This window comes from Leucoraja erinacea, chromosome 5 (assembly GCF_028641065.1).
Source record: "Leucoraja erinacea ecotype New England chromosome 5, Leri_hhj_1, whole genome shotgun sequence".
In the NCBI taxonomy this organism is placed as follows: domain Eukaryota; kingdom Metazoa; phylum Chordata; class Chondrichthyes; order Rajiformes; family Rajidae; genus Leucoraja; species Leucoraja erinaceus.
The window spans coordinates 59,811,785-59,829,201 of record NC_073381.1 but is presented as its reverse complement, the minus strand read 5'-3'; the positions used below and the strand labels follow the sequence as shown (position 1 = coordinate 59,829,201).

The 17,417-nt window shown below is 43.1% G+C and overlaps 1 protein-coding gene across 5 annotated transcripts in view; it reads right to left on the bottom strand.

Moving 5' to 3' along the window:
* Positions 1-17,417, bottom strand: part of cep85l (centrosomal protein 85, like) — a 239,013-nt gene that overhangs the window by 200,240 nt on the left and 21,356 nt on the right. Inside the window, exon 1 of one of the 5 annotated variants that reach the window (XM_055635753.1) lies at positions 4,216-4,844. The exons of 2 other annotated variants lie outside the window; for them this stretch is intronic. In XM_055635753.1, coding sequence (XP_055491728.1) covers positions 4,216-4,276 — 61 coding nt within the window. In that variant the 5' untranslated portion in view covers positions 4,277-4,844. Of the gene's footprint in view, positions 1-4,215; positions 4,845-17,417 lie in introns of those variants that run through there. 2 more of the 5 variants (XM_055635750.1, XM_055635752.1) reach the window with 2 other exon arrangements.

Sequence of the window (17,417 nt, the reverse complement as noted above, 5' to 3'; positions counted from 1 at the left end):
AGGGACTACCCCAATGTTTAAAAAACAGTTAGACAGGTACATGGATAGGACAGGTTTGGAGGTTTATGGGTCAAACTCAGACAGTTGGTATTAATATAGCAGGGACATGTTGGCCGGTGTGGGCAAGTTGGGCCGAAGGGCCTATTTCCACACTGAATCACTCTATGGCTCTCTAATAATCAGTTTCGAACTACTTTCACTGTACTATATTTTCTAACTTCATTTTGATGTTGCTGGCGAAGGCAAAGCTTCTTGCTTGTCCAGGCCGTTCTGGAGAAGATAGAGGTCGGCCAGCACCTTTAATTGCTGCCGTCCTTAGGACATTAGGAAAGGAGCTTCAGGACCTAGATCCAGTGACCACAGATAAATGATAATCCCATTCCAGAATGACTAAGGTAATTTGCAAGTGGCAGTTTTCCAATCAGCTTGTTATCCTTGCTTGACGTGGCAGCGGATGCCCCAGGTATGTGAGATGTTGGCACCAGAGTGGAGTAATAGTGGTGAATTTGTGGATGGCAACTACACAGTGGACTGCTGGTGAATGGAGCAAATGTGTAGGGCAATGGGTGAGGTGCTGATCAGGCAGACTGCATTGTCTGGGATTGTGGAGGGAATTCCATCACATTCCTGTTGATGGTGAAAGGACCTCTGGGGGCCAGAAGGCAAGTCACTCACCACAATTCCCACAACACACACCATGACATCCCAAGGGATTATAATGGAGGAGTCCAGCACATTGTCAGGTGGGATTCTTTGAGTATGACTTTGTCAGCCTTTTGTTTGTTTACTCTTGGGAGATATTTTTCCTAGTTCAGTTTAGAGATACAGTGCAGAAACAGGCCCTTCGGCCCACTGAGTCTGTGCTGACCTGCGATCCCCGCACATTAACTCCACCCTACACACACACCCTAGGGACAATTTTACATTTATACCAAGCCAATTAACCTACAAACCTGTACGTCTTTGGAGTGTGGGAGGAAACCGAAGATCATGGAGAAAAAAAACCACGCGGTCACGGGGAGAACGTACAAACTCGGTACAGACAACACCCGTAATCAGGATCGAACCCGGAACTCTGGCGCCGCAAGCGCTGTAAGGCAGCAACCATGCTGCCCTATCTCGACACCAATCCCCAAACCGGCAATTGCGAGTTTTAAAATTCCTATTATAAATCTAGCCCATGAGGAAAAAGCCATTCTTTTTTTTTTTTACCAATGAAGGTAGATCGGCAGGTTTTCTTTCTCAGTTACAATGCAGTATTTATGGAGGCTTTGTTTCAGAGGGTATTTAATAGCATCTCTATTGATTGTTCTGGAATCACATATAATCCAGATTGAGCAAAGAGAGCAATTTCCTCTCCTGAAAGATACAATCAGTAGTTTGGTCATTAATAATAACAATTCTGGTTACTGACTGCATATAAATTCCACTGCTGCTATCTGTGGATTTTGAATGTAGGTCTCTAGATTAATGTCCATATGTCTGGTTTACTAATATAAATAACAATCTCAGAGTAACATTTGGAGAGACAGGGAGAGAGAAAAAAATTAATGTTTTATGTCAATAACATTTCATCTGATCAGGAAAGGTGAGAAATCTCAAAGGAAGAGACAAAAGGAATGTCTCTGGATTACTCAGCTAATGGCAAAAAATGAAATTGAAAAATTAAACCACTTATTTCTGATAATCAGTGAGATGTGTGATTTAATGGGGAAGAGTAACTTCCACGTTTTGCAACAGTTTAAACATCACTCATTTTAATTCAATTGCTGAGAAGATAAGAGCAAATTATTATTCTGCCACAAAACACTGACAATGAAACCACTCTCACTTAAATTCTTCCCATAGTGAAGACTGTCATTCATTTTGGGAAATGGCCCTTTAGTCATTAACCCAACATTAATGGCCAACATTGTTCAGTCCCTGGATGCCATTTGGGGCAATTTCTCCTGTGGGCAGGAACCACTACTCTTCGGCTAATGAACAGGATGCATGGGTAGACGGTAGACTGCCGACGTTTGCTCAGACTACGTCGTTGCATCATTTGAGGGACCCAGCAAACACATCTCAAAAAGAATTCTCATTTATATTATATATATATTATAATTTCCTAAAGCAGTAATCTCAAGCTGCACACTTGTATTGAACTGATTGTTTGATAGATACAGCAAAGAAACAGCACCAAATCTACGCCAACCATTGATCACCCGTTCACACGGGTTCTATGTTATCCCACTTCTGCATCCACTCCAACACACAATGGCCAATTTACAGAAGCCAATTAACCTACAAACCCGCACGTCTTTTGGGATGTGGGAGAAAACGAGAGCACCCAGGAGAAATTAGGTGGTCACAGAAGAATATGCAAACTCCACACAGCCACCATCCGAGATGAGGATTGAAGCCGGGTCTCTGGTGCTGCGAGGAACAGCTCCACCGGCTGCACCAACATGCCACCCGTTTATCGGAGACTTTCAGAATCTGCAGCAATTGATCAATATCCAAATTAGCTTCATTTTGAGATCTCTGCATCAGACCTTTATGGACAAAGTAACACTTTTGCCAAGATAGCATTCCTGATCATGTGATGTATAAATCCTTAGTCTGTGATTTAACCAAGTTAATCCAAGATGCTGATAATAACACTAATCAGTTTCAATGTCCTGTGTAGGTTATGGATAAAAACAGCCAAGGCACCTTGGTGTCAGCTGCTATTCATTATCCTCTCCCAGAAAATGCAGGCAGCAGATGAGGAGTGTGTCTGGATCAACTCTATCTATATAGTTGACAGGAGCTTTCTAACTTCATAGGTGAAAGGAACTTTTATTAAATTTTCCCCAGGTTTAACAAGCTTCTTTATCAAAGTAGCAAAGAAAGCTAAGAGAGAACGAGTCAAATATATATTCTGTTTACACTATCAAATTAGTTTTATATAATGGGTGTATCTAATGTTACACTATTCTGAAAGAAAGAGGGATTGTTGGGATTATTTGAAGTTTGTGAATTCATACCATTGGGTTGTAAGCTTAGCGATTGGAACATCATGACATATGGCTGTATATTATCTTACTATAGTTCACACAATCACATTGGAATAGGTCTTATCTAAAGTAAAACAGTCAAGACTGAACACATTTGTGCCACTGAAATTTGACCTGGACGTTCAAAGGCATAAAGCCTAAACAGCCGCCACCACTGACTGTGGGTAAACTTAAGGGAAAAGTTTACCCACAGTGGTAGTTTAGTTTAGTTTCGTTTAGAGATACAGTGCAGAAACAGACCCTTCAGCCCACTGAGTCGTCATCCTCGTATACTAACAGAATCCTACACACCAGGGACCAATCATAATTTTTTCCAAAGTGAATAAACTTACAAACCTGCATGTGCGGGAGGAAATCGGAGCATCCGGAGAAAATTGACTCGGTCACAGGGAGAATGTACAAACTCCGTACAGACAGAATCGAGCGCAACTCTACCACTGCGTCAAATAGCACCTTAAGGACTACCAATGGAGCATGAATTCCAACAAACTGGTTGCAAGTTCTCTCTTGAACACAGTTAAGCTGTGAATTTATAACTGCTATATGGACACTTCTGCAGTTATTCAGTAAACTGAATAATTTTTAACTCATATTTCACCATAAACTGTCTCTCAATTTTGTAACTTTCTCTACACCTCTGCCAAAGCTACACAGCAAGTTTAAAAGTACACAGCAAATAAATTGCTTTAGACTAACAATGATAGTTTTTTTTTAAGTAAAAGCATTAATATTCAAGGCATTATGAGATTTGCATAAACACTGTAAAAAACGTGCAATTGAGCCTCTGCTAAAGACATTAAAAGTGAAGAACAGAAGTGCATCTTAAATTGCATTAAAATAAACTGAAATTCAATACAACAGTTGCACGTCTGCACCTTCTGGAACAGAACATCTATTTACCAATCTGCTTCATCAAGCAGAGTTTCTTCACAATCTCTGACAAGCTCAGAATGTGTCATCAGATTTGTTTTTTTCTTTCTAGTCAATCCAAGCACTCTAAAAGCTTAAACAGCAGCTCACTTCTCCGAACATTGTAGCTAGCCTGGAATCACACACCGATTAGCCACGCTGTTGGTAGGGACATCCTACTCCAGCTGTTCCTTTCTTATTCAGAAAAAAAAAAAAAAAATCTGCTTACTGAATCAGGAACTCTTTTCTACATGTTTTGTTTTACCTGCTTGTCTTCTGCAGATCGTAAAGCCATTCTTGTGGTCTGAAATGTCTCTGCCCCACATAGCGAAGAGTTAAGTATGAGACCAAAAGTACTCCAGAATTGACCATAAAAGTACCAGATCCAGTTGATTCTACTTCTTGAGAAAACTATCCTACTTGAGGCCCATTTTGTTGAGCTGACCACGGACGCGACTCCGGAGAGTGAAACAAAACGATTTTGGTTTCCTGCTGTTGTAATCCTGAGGATATCATGCAGCCCCCAAGCTGCGGCAATACACTGATATGGACAGCCTTTACCGTGAGGATGTGATCTCACTCCGAGCTGCACTCTGCTCACTGACAAATTCAATAGAGCCAAATCTCCTCCCACAAATCTCTGGTCTGCCACTTATTAGCTGAGCCTGTAAACCTTCACAGGCTTCCAAGAGGAGAACGAAAGAGAGAGAGAGAAAAAAAAATCAATCAACCCTAGAAGACTTAGAAGTTTTTTTCTCCCCACATATGGTTTCCAGTTTTACAGTGCAGGCCTTGTTGTACTGCGAGCATTTAAAATGCAGTTGATTAACTGCAGTACGTGGCTTCTAGTGGGGATTGTTTCTTCATTACGCTCGTCTGTGTCCTAAGGTCCACCCCCCTAGGCAGTCCTTGTTGTCATGCATCTGCTCCATAACACATCATGTTAATTTCTCTTCAGTCAGTTGATATCACCCTGAGCTTCAGTGGAAAGAGCATACATTATCGAGCTCCCTCAGAACTATTATGGTTTGCCATATGGCTCCAGTTTATAAGAATTACTCAGATGAATGCTTTAATTTTCTCTGCTCCAGAACGGAACGATTTTCCGTAAAGAAATATATCATCGTAATTCCAATTTCAGTGTATTGGCTTTTGAATATTGCAGTTTTTTTAATATGCATGTAACAATCTAATTTGGACATTTCAAAAATAACCTGATTTACCTAACAAATCAAGGTTTTCACATTATTATCCATCATCTGTCAATTTCATTCCATTTTGCCTATAGTACTCTTGGATTATATTCTCTGTCAATAACCATTACCAAAGCAAGCTTGGGGCAAGAGAATACTAGATAACATTTTATTTTAGTTTTCTTTTGCTGTCACTTTAATTCCCTATTGTTGGGATTGAAGGCCTGTAATTAGGCTAATTGCTTGAATAAGATAAAGACCAAAGGGAAATGTTCAACCCAAGTCATTAGAGGAATGAAACGCAACTGGAAAATTAACTGGTAAAACGGCAGACTTTCATTACGAGTTTCTGAGATATAAAACATTACCTCGCGTATTCAACCACTCGCGATGGCAGAGCAAGAGACACCAATATCAGGCTAACTGGTCTATAATTCCCTGTTTTTATCTCCCACCTTCCTTAAAAAGTGGGATAAGAGCTACCCTCCAATCCACAGGAACTGATCCCGAGTCTATAGAACATTGGCAAATTATCACCAATGCATCCACAATTTCTAGAACCACTTCCTTAAGTGCCCTGGGATGCAGACCATCAGGCCCTGGGGATTTATAAGTCTTCAGTCCCTTCAGTCTACCAACACCATTTCCTGCCTAATGTGGATTTCCTTCAGTTCCTCCATCATCCCAGATCCTCTGGCCACTACTATATCAGGAAAATTGTTTGTGTCCTCCTTTGTGAAGACGGATCCAAAGTACCTGTTCAACTCATCTGTCATTTCCTTGTTCCTCATAATAAATTCACCTTTTTCGGTCTTCAAGGGTCCAACTTTGGTCTTAACTATTTTTTTTTCTCTTCACATACCTAAAGAAGCTTTTACTATCCTCCTTTATATTCTTGGCTAGCTTACCTTCTTACCTCATCTTTTCTCCCCGTATTGTCTTTTTAGTTATCTTCTGTTGCTCTTTAGACATTACCCAATCCTCTTGCTTCCCGCTCATCTTTGCTACGTTGTACTTCTTCTATTTTATTTTTATAGTCCCTGACGTCCCTTGTCAGCCACGGTCGCCCCTTACTCCCCTTGGAATCTTTCTTCCTCCTAGGAATGAACTGATCCTGCACCTTCTGTATTATTCATAGAAATACCTGCCATTTTTGTTCCACTGTCATCCCTGCGAGGGTATCTTTCCAGTCAACTTTGGCCAGCTCCTCCCTCATGGCCCCATAGTCCCCTTTATTCAACAGAAACACTGACACTTCTGATCTAGTCTTCTCCCTCTCCAATTGTAGATTAAACCTGACCATGTTATGGTCACTACCTCCTAATGGCTCATTAACCTTGAGGTCCTTGAACATCCCGTTCATTACATAACACTAAATCCAGAATTGCCTTCTCCCTGGTAGGCTCCAATACAAGCTCCAATACAAGAATCCATCACAAAGGCACTCTACAAAGTCCCTTTCTTGGGGTCCAGTACCAACCTGATTTTCCCAGTCTACCTGCATGTTGAAATCTCCCATAACAATGACAGCATTACTTTTGCTACATGCCAATTTTAACTCCTGATTCAACTTTCACCCTATGTCCAGGCTACTGTTTGGGGGACGTAAGATAAGCCCCATTAGGGTGTTTTTACCCTAACAATCCCTTAGTTCGATCCATAATGACTCCACATCTCCTGTTTAAATGTCACCCCTTGAGCAAGGGACTAAATTTTATTCCTCACCAACAGAGCAACCCCACCCCCTCTGCCCCTCTGTCTGTCTTTTCAATAGGAGGTATACCCTTGAATATTCAGATCCCAGCCCCGGCCCTCTTGCAGTCATGTCTCTGTAACATAGAAACATAGAAAATAGGTGCAGGAGTAGGCCATTTGGCCCTTCGAGCCTGCACCGCCATTCAATATGATCATGCCTGATCATCCAACTCAGTATCCCGTACCTGCCTTTCCATACCCCCTGATACCTTTAGCCACAAGGGCCACATCTAACTCTCTCTTAAATATAGCCAATGAACTGGCCTCAACTACCTTCTGTGGCAGAGAATTCCACAGATTCACAACTCTCTGGGTAACGAAAGTTTGTCCTCATCTCAGTCCTAAATGGCCTACCTCTTAGTCCTAAACTCTGAACTCCCCCAACATGGGGAACATTTTTCCTGCAGTTATAGTAAGTGAAAATCTAGCGGGCAAGCAGGATGCTTTCTCCAACCACCCCCATTTGACAGCCACCATCTTCCACCGCTTCTACCCAGTGCTTGGTACTTACTTCCAGCAGCCACTGGTTGCCTCCAGGATGCACCGAGCCGCAGCCTGATCCAGGGAGAATTCGGCACAGAGAATCTCACAGCAGCGGCGCAACGCTTCCAACGTGTCTGACTTGCACTGAGGCTGCTCCATGGCCAGAGCTAGTCGCCAGCCTGGCAAACACTCGCCAGTCCTGGCTCCCCATCCGCATCTGCCCCTGCCGCTGCTTCTGCTTCCCACGGCCCATGCAGTTGATATTAGTTTTGAAATTCTCGTTGATCACAGAATTTCTCACGGAGTGAGAAATTCTGTGATCAGCATGAGAGCGTGAGAATTGGGCAAAATGCGTGAGTCTCATGCTCAATGCGTGAGAGTTGGCTGCTCTGCTTGTCTGTACCGAGTTTATGTTCTCCCATGATCTGTGTGGGTTTTCTCCAGGATCTCCAGTTTCCCACACTCCCGACGTACAGGTTTGTAGGCTGATTGGCTTGGTTAAATTATAAATTGTCTCTAAGGTGTGTACCATAGTGTTAATGTGCAGGGATCACTGGTCGACGCGGACTTCAGTGGGCCAAAGAGCCTGTTTCCGTGCTGTGTCTCTCAACTAAACTAAACTCCTGAGATCAACAGGTTCGCACAATCCTTTCCTCAAGGTCAAGTTAACCTAGACAGCTACAAATACAATAACTTGTAGGAAGGAACGACAGATGCTGGCTTAAATCGAAGATAGACACAAATACTGGAGTAACTCAGCGGGACAGGCGGCATCTCTGGAGAGAAGGAATAGGTGATGTTTCGGGCCGAGACACTTCCTCAGACTCAATAACTGTATAACTGTAGCAGCTTTGGCATCCCAAAGTATTTCACAGGAGTATTTTCAAACTAAATTTGTCATGTAAGAATATATTAAGGAAGGTGACAAAGGGCTGAATGATGGCACCTGAAAGGTCTATTGAAAATATTTCATGGCAAGAATGTAGAGAGTAAGTGAGGGTTTGGGAAAGAATTCCAGACTTTGCAGGAACGAAAATAACACAAAAAAAGTTTTCAGAAGAGAAGAATTAGTGGAGAGCCAGGAAAGGTTATGGTCATTGGGGGCTGGGAAAATTGGAGAACACCTGGAACAGGAATAATGTGAATTGGTCGGTGAGGACTTTAGAAAATGTTCAATCATGCCATCAAATCTTATGTTCTTTTTGAAGAAATGAATGAAAAACTTTCATTACAAGCATTACTCAAGAAGATCAAAGCAATCCTGGATCTAGGGAATTTTAGACCACATTTTATTTTCGCTTTCTTTTGCCTTCAGCTTCTTGCCCTTTTATTGGGATGAGGCTTGTAATTGAGTAAGGTGAAGAGATTGAGAGAAGTGTCCCAACTAAAGCATCACAGGAACAAAAAAGCAACTGAAAAAAGCTAACAGGTAAACAACATGTTTATCACAATTACTTAGATATAAAATGTGACCTCTCACATTCTAAGTAATAGTAAAATAATACTATCTAAGGTCAAGATGACGGCACTGGCTTTAGCATCTGCGGCCCACCTGCAGTCCGTCTGTTTTTTTCCTTTCTTTTTGTTCCTTTATCATGTTTTAATTAATTTTGTTTTATTAAATTGTGTATGTGTGTGGGTGGGGGGGGATGGGAGAAACATGTTTCGGTCTCTTCCTTCGGTGGATCAATATGAACATGGCTTTTTTCTGTCTGTATTCTCCCATCCCCTGATCTCCTAGCCCGTCTCCCTCGCCGAGGCCTCAAACCCTGGCGGAGCTGACCCCTTGCGGACTTCCCCTCGGGAGCTGTGGCTAGCCTGTCCAACCCCTTAAGGTGGCAGCCAAGTCTATCCAGCTTCATAAGACAGTCCTGCAGCGGAATCAACTGGGAGACCCCGACTCTATGGGCTTCCTCGGAGCTGTAGCAGCGGCAGCGGAGACCCGACTCGGCCCCGGAGCTGTGGCGGCAGCAGCAGCAGCAGTGGAGACCCGACTCGGCCCCGAAGCTGTGGCGGAGGCAGCAGAGACCCGACTCGGCCCCGGAGCTGTGGCGGCGGTGGCGGCAGCGGTGGCAGCAGTGGCAGCACAACGGCAGCGGCAATGGAGACCCGACTCGGCCTCGGAGCTGTAGCAGCGGCAGCGGAGACCCGACTCGGCCCCGAAGCTGTGGCGGAGGCAGAGGAGACCCGACACGACCCCGGAGCTGTGGCGGCAGCAGCAGCAGCAGTGGAGACTCGACTCGGCCCCGGAGCTGTGGCGGCGGCAGCAGCGGCAGCAGCGGAAGCGGAGACTCAACTCGGCCCCGGAGCTGTGGCGGCGGCAGCGACCACCCGCGGAGTTTGAACCGGCCCGTTCGCGGAGCACGGTTGAGCCGCGGGATTTACCATCACCCGGTGGAGTCACAACATCTGGAGCCTGGATCGCCTCGGCGCAGAGGGAGAACAAAGAGGGAAGAGACAGAGACTTTAAGATTTTGCCTTCCACCACAGTGAGGAGGTGTTTGGTGAACTCACTGTGGTGGATGTTAAATTTGTGTTGATTGTGTGTTTTTGTCATTTTTTTCTTATATGTATGACTGCAGGGAAACAAAATTTCGTTCAGACCGAAAAATGAAAATAAACGAATCTAATCTAAACATTCAACCATTTTGGATAATGGTGTGCTAAACAAGTTATGGTGACAACTGATAGAATGCTTACCTCCCCAAATAAGGGTGTGAGTGCAAGTCCCACTCCAGAAATTTCAAAATAAATTTGTAGTGTTTGAAACTTCAGAACTATTCTGAGGGAATGTTTTATGGGCAGTCTTTCAAATGGATCATTAAATCGAGTCCTGGAAATTCTCTTAATTGGACCGAAAATATCTCAAAGCACTGCCTTGAAGAGTCGGGAAGATTTCCCAATGCTTTGGTCAATTGCGAACCGTCAAAAAACACCACCAGAAACTGATTATGTGCACACTTTTACTTTGTTTAGTTTACAGATGGAGCATGGAAACAGGCCCTACAACCCATCAGCTTCACGCCAACCATTGATCACCAGTTAACCCACTTTCTCATCCACTTTCTAAACACTAGAGGCAACTTACAAATGGCAATCAACTGACAAATCTGCACGTCTTTGGGATGTGGGAAGAGACCAGGAGAAACCCGTGCATCAAAGGGAGAACATGCCAACTCCTCACAGACAGGTTTGAATCTTGGTCCCTGGCGCTGTAAGGCAGCAGCTCTACCAGCTGTGCCACTGTGCTACCCCTAAATTAGTTGCATGTATTTTGTATTCAACCAGAATGTCACACTTCCAAAGTATTTGGACAGGTTCATGGATAGGAAAGGTTAGAGGGATATGGGGCAAGCACACAAACGTGGGACTAGTGTAGATGGGTCATGTTGGTCGGCATTGACATTCTGGGCCAAAGGGCCTGTTTCTGTGCTGCACGACCCTATGACATCTCCCCAATTGCAAAGCATTGTGGCTTTGCAAAGCAGTAAAAGGGGTTAAATGAGTGCAACATTTTGATGAGATTTCTCTTGGGCAGTCAAAGAAAAAAAGTAACAAGATTGAAAAAAAGTCAACATTTTTCCGTAAAGGAAATTATGTCAAAAGACTGGAAGGTAATGAATCTATAAAAAAACAAGGGGAAATGATTTACCCACCTAATTATAAATCAATTAATGTAGAGTTGATGATTTTAAAAATCAGATTAATGAAGAAAGGTAGGCGTTAATGAGGGAAACAGACTTGCAAAGGTCATTCCATAATTGAGTTATGAGTAGATTGCTGATTGCGTACAAGTAATAGCGATTGCAATAAAAGTGCCATATTTAGTCCCTGATAAAGTGCTGTGTAAGAAGCATGTGCAGTTTAAGACACTATTGGGTGGAACTTTATCCTCAGCAGTCTTCATTAAACTGCAACAAACTCATTATGCTGCACTTCTGAAATCTGGTCCAGAATTGCAGTTTAACAGCATAATAAAATTCACAGCCATGCCCATATTGCATGAGATTCATACGTGACAAGGAAAGATCTCAAACTGCAGGTTTTAAGAATAATCTAGTAGTCCACTGGTGCAAAGGGAGGAGCAGCCAAAATTAGTTCTTCCCCTAGAGTTACAAAATGTTCCCAGAGCTAATGCTGGAACATCTGTCTGTACACAAACGTTACTTAGATATGAGCAGGAGTTAATATCAACTTGCCTGGACACTAGGGTTGCCAACTTTCTCACTCCCAAATAATGGACAAAAGGTCAAAGTAAGGGACTAATTCCCGACGGCAATTCCGACACAGCCATGGCTGGGTGAATGATGAGTTGGCCCGGGTGCTGGACTGCCCACAAAGCCCAGTCGGCGAGCCAGCTGAGGAGTTTTGGCTCGGGCGATGTCACTTGCAAAGTCCGGCGCCTGGTCCAAAACTCCTCAGCTGTCCGGCTGGTTGGGCTTTGTGTTCTGCTACATGTATTCCAGCACCCCATCCAACTCAGGAACCGATGACCAGCCATGAGAAGGAGGGGTGGTGGTGTCGGCAGTAAGTAAAGGTCTGGAGGTCGGACAGCTGGTCAGGCTGCCGACCGACGGGGCCACGGACGATGTGCTGCTGCTGCACTCCATGGGCTGCACTACATTGGGATGGCTGAAACAGGGCCGAACACGGCACTGCGACCCGACAGTCCCCTAGACCCGAGTAGTAGGTCAAATATAGGACAAGGGCGGACCCATATGGGACAAACCAATTAGCACAATATAGGGGATGTCCCGGCTAATACGGGACAGTTGGCAACCCTGACAATGTATTGTTAATCCTGGCCAAATTATAGCAGCCAGGATATTAAAATTGTGTAAAGGCTTGTGTGCTGCTTGGCCAGACGCATGGCAGATGAAGTTTAATGTGGATAAATGTGAGGTTATCCACTTTGGTATGAAAAACAGGAAGGCAGATTACTATCTAAATGGCGTCAAGTTGGGAAAAGGGGAAGCACAACGGGATCTGGGGGTCCTTGTTCATCAGTCTATGAAAGTAAGCATGCAGGTACAGCAGGCAGTGAAGAAAGTGAATGGCATGTTTGCCTTTATAACATGAGGAGTATAGGAGCAAAGAGGTCCTTCTGCAGTTGTAGAGGCCCCTAGTGAGACCACACCAGGAGTATTGTGGGCCTATTTGGTCGCGAAGCTTGATAAGATTATGGGAAGAAACATCATCATCTTGTTGTTGTTAATAGATGGAGAATGTAATAGTCACACCTATATATATCAGATTATCTGATTATTTAGTTAGCATAAAAGATGGTTTATCATCAATGATAAAAGGAAGGAATGTTAATCCTGGCCAAATTGGAGCAGCCAGGACATTAAAATTGTGCGGCTTGTGTGCTGCTAGGCCATTTTGGTCAAGTTAAATGTGCCTTTTGCAGAACTGGGACAAGCTGCTGAATGGTGCCAGTTTGACTGTGGCCTAGATAAGAACTGCAGTGAAAGAATGGGACATCTGCAGTTTTGGTACAATAAGGTGTAAATTGCATGGAACTGATTGGGTCAATGCAAACCAGATATACATAGTGTAAATAATGTTGCAAAGCTTTATTTGGACAGTTGTTGATTGGTTAAGATGTTGAGCTTTGTCTGGGCTGTCTGAATCCCAAGGCACATATTGCATAATTCATCTCTGTAAACTTCCATCTAGAAGCTTTGTCGGATACATTGTATTAGTTACTGTGTTATTGGGTTAGGGAACTGTCTATCATGTACTGTGTTAATCGATGTACTGTGTACTGTGTACGAGTTTCGGCCCGAAACGTTGCCTATCTCCTTCGCTCCATAGATGCTGCTGCACCCGCTGAGTTTCTCCAGCATTTTTGTGTACCTTCGATTTTCCAGCATCTGCAGTTCCTTCTCAAACACTGTGTTAATTGATATTTGTTATTGGACTGTATAGAGACCTCTCCCATGTGGTTCGGCCCCTCAAGGCTCGGGGACCTATAAAAGGTAGCTTCCACGAGGTCTGATGTCGATCTTCTGGAAGAACGCTTGGGACTGCGTGACCTTTCGTAGTATCTCTGCTTGCACGATGCTAGAAGGGCTTGACCAAGCAGATACAAGGATTGAACCCGCAGTGGTTAGGTATTGTAGAGGGGAATTTCTGTTGTGTTATCCAAAATAAAGTTTAGTTGCTCAAGTGCTTGATTCAGTATTTTATCGACTGAAACTAGACGGGGGGGGGGGGAGCTTAGAACGAGCTATTTACATGTCAGGCACTGTAAAAAAAGAGTAAGATTTCACAGGACAAGCAGACAGTGGACAACATAATTCAATACCTGTTTACAGTTTATCCCCATGTTAAACTTGTTTTACAATTTGAGGCATCCCACTCACCCAGCCACTCTGCGGCTTTACAAGCTTTCTGTTATCTCCAGTTCTGTCAAAAGGTGCCCAAACTGAAATTTTGACTGTATTTCTTCTCACATATGCAGCCTGATCTACAGACTATTTCCAGATTTTTTTATTTTTTATTGTTGTTTTAGATTATCAGCAACTGCAGTTTTTTGTTTTAATTTTCGCCTAGTTCAATATCGATTAGTATGAAGTGACAGAATGTATAAAGGAAAACAGGATTTGGCTGCATTTGCTTGGCAATAAAGCTTTAGTACAGGAACATAGCTCACCAGAAGCATGTATTTATAGCACAGTTTAGTTTCATTTCATTTTTACATCCCTAGTAGTTGCTTTATTAAAAATAGGATTAAATTGCAAGCAACAATCTGGCGTTTGCATAGAGGATACCAAATGCAAGGAAGTATTGAGATGTTTACACAAGATATTGAAAGACTACGTTTGACACTTCAAGCAAGTACAGAAGTACTGGTAGTTTCTAGATGACAGACACGAAATGCTTCAAATTATAGTCATTTTGCAGAATTCAGAATGAATGAATTCCTGGTTCATTATAATCAGCTAGATTGACGAGCGAGCATTTTCCCTAAAGTTCCCTTGGATTTTATCCAGATATAAAAAACTGCAGATGCTGCAATCTGGTGCAAAACAATATTGCTGGAGGGACTCTGGTCAGGAAGCATCAGTGGAAATAAATGTTTTATTTAGTTAGTAAATGCAGCATTGAAACAATCCCTTCTGTTGACCTAGGTCATACCAAGCATCAATCACCCGTTCACACTAGTATGTTATCCCACTTTCGTATTCACTCCCTACAATTTAGGGACAATTTACAGAGGCTAATTCACCTACAAACCTGCACATCTTTGGGACATGTGAAGAAACCCACATGGTCACAGGGAGAAGATGCAAACTCTACACAGGGTTAGAATCAAACCTGGGTCTCTGAGAGGCAGCAGCTCAAACAGCCACACCACTGTGCCACCCTTGATGGACACACACATTTTTGATTGGGACCCTGTTACATGACATTACCTCCCCAAGTAGCTTCTAAGCAGTGTGTACACAGGGTGCAGCAGGCTGTACCCCTCCAACAGTGGTCTGTAAGCTTGCATCTCAGTAAGAATATCCAAACCGAGCTAAATGTAAATTTAGTTTTAGGACATCAGGTTCAATAACCACTGAAAATGGGTTTGAGGATTGTGGCCTGCCAATATTCCACAACTGTTCATTCTAATTCAGACAAACATTGATGAATTTAAGGTATTTGTATCTTTCTCAAGGGTAAACTCCCCCATTTAACTGCCATTTTCTGATAAACACCGTGTGTAAGATTCCAACCTGCAAAGGCACTCCTGGGCTTTCTATCGGCTCAGTAATGGCTGCACCTTGTGAAGTGATATCAAATTTAGATAGTTTACAGATTGATTCTTCGGCATAGAGTCGTGGCAATGGAGAGTGGACTTCTTGCAGATGCGAGTTGGGTGTGAAAGATTATTAAAACCATCATAGGAGGTATTATTTTTATGTCTAACCTATATTTTAATTCTGGGGTCTTTACATCATAGTGTTTAGTTAGTTTTAATTTAATTTAGAGATACAGCATGGAAACAGGCCCTTCAGCCCACTGAGTTTGTGATGACCAATGATCACCTATATATTAGTTCTATCCTGTAGACTAAGGACAATTTACAGAAGCCAATTAACCTACACTTAATTACACCAATTAAAATGCACGTCTTTGGAATTTGGGAGGAAATTTAGGCCATTTCGAACGGAGATGAGGAAAATCATTTTCACCCAGAGAGTTGTAAATCTGGAATTCTCTGCCTCTCCCTTGTGGCAGTGGAGGCCAATTCTCTGGATGCTTTCAAGAGAGAGTTAGATAGAGCGCTTTTAAAGATTGTGGAGACAGGGGATTTGGCGAGAAGGCAGGAACAGGCTACTGATTGTGGATGATCATCCATGATCATATTGAATGGCGGTGCTGGCTCGAAGGGTCGAATGGCCTACTCCTGCACCTATTGTGTATTGAAATTGGAGCACCCGGAGAAAGCTCACACAGTCACAGAGGGAATGTGCAAACTCTGTCGAGTCGGCACCCTAGCTCAGGATCAAACCTGGGTCTCTGGCGCTGCGAGGCAGCAGCTCCACCACTGTGCCACTATGCTAGAGGTCCACCTAAAATGGTGAACTAGTGGACGTCCAAGAAACAAGGTCTGGTTCCCTCAGAAGCTGCCAACTAGCACCCACATCTGTCATAACAGCTGGGAAGAAATTGCCCCTGAATCTGGCCGTATGCGTTTTCAAACTTCTGCACCTCTTGCCTGATGGAGAGGGTAGGAGAGAGAATAATTGGGGTGATGTGTGTTGGAAGGAACTGCAGATGCTGGTTTACACCGAATGGACACAAAATGCTGGAGTAACTCAGCAGAACAGGCAGCATCTCTGGATAGAAGGAATGGGTGACGTTTTGGGTCGAGACCCTTCTTCAGACTGAGAATCAGGGGAGAGGGAGACACAGAGATATGGACATGTAAGGTGTGAACACCAGATAACAAAGTGGATGCTGATTGAGGAACATGTAGAATAGATCGTTGCTAGCTAGGAGAAGGTGATAACAAAGCATACAGAGATAACATTTAATTAGGGGAACAGTCAGACTGGTCGGAGAACAGGAAAGGGGGAAGGATAGAGATAAAGGGAAAGCAATGGTTACTTGAAGTTAGAGAAGTCAATATTCATACCGCTGTGGTGTAAGCTGCTTAAGTGAAATATGAGGTGTGGTTCCTCCAATTTGCACTGGGTCTCACTGACAGCAGTGGTGGCCCATGACAGAAAGATCAGTATGGGAGGTTCTTGATTATGCTGGCAGCCTTGCCAAGGCAGCATGAAGATTCAATGGAGTCAATGGGAGTTTGGTTTGTGTGATGGTCTGCACTAAATCCACAACTCTCTGCAATGTCTTGGTTGTAGTTGTTCCTAAACCAGGCTGTGATATATTCTGATAAAAATCCTTCAAAGAGTCCAAACTTGTCAACATAGATTTATCAGGTACATGGAGAGAGTGAGAGAGAGTCACACACACAAAATGTTTCAGTTTTCACTAATTTATTCCTAACCAAAAATTCTGGAATATCTCCAGCCAACCCTACATTCAGAAGTGCAGGAAGGAACTGCAGATGTTGGTTTAAACCAAAGATAAACCGAAGATAGACTCAAAAACTGGAGTAACTCAGTGGGTCAGACAGCATCACTAGAAAAAAAGGAATAGGTAATGTTTCGTCTTCGAAAAGTCACCTATTCCTTTTCTCCAGAGATGCTGCCTGACCCGCCAACTTTCAGAAGACTTGCTTAAAAAAAGCCATTATTTTATTACTCAACAAAATCACTATCTAATTTCATTTATTATTCATTATGTGTTATGATCTATGCTATGTATTTGACTATATTTCACAAAATGTGCAGCATCCAAAAGGTATCCACATTTCATATCTTACATGCAATAGTAATCCTTATTATACATAAAAGAAGGTTTGAAACAATTTCCTTTGAAACAATAAGATAAAGGAAGGCAGCAAGAACGATTGCCCCGATCTTGTACTATATGACATGGACAAATGTTGCATTTAGTTTTGCTCCAGTTTTCA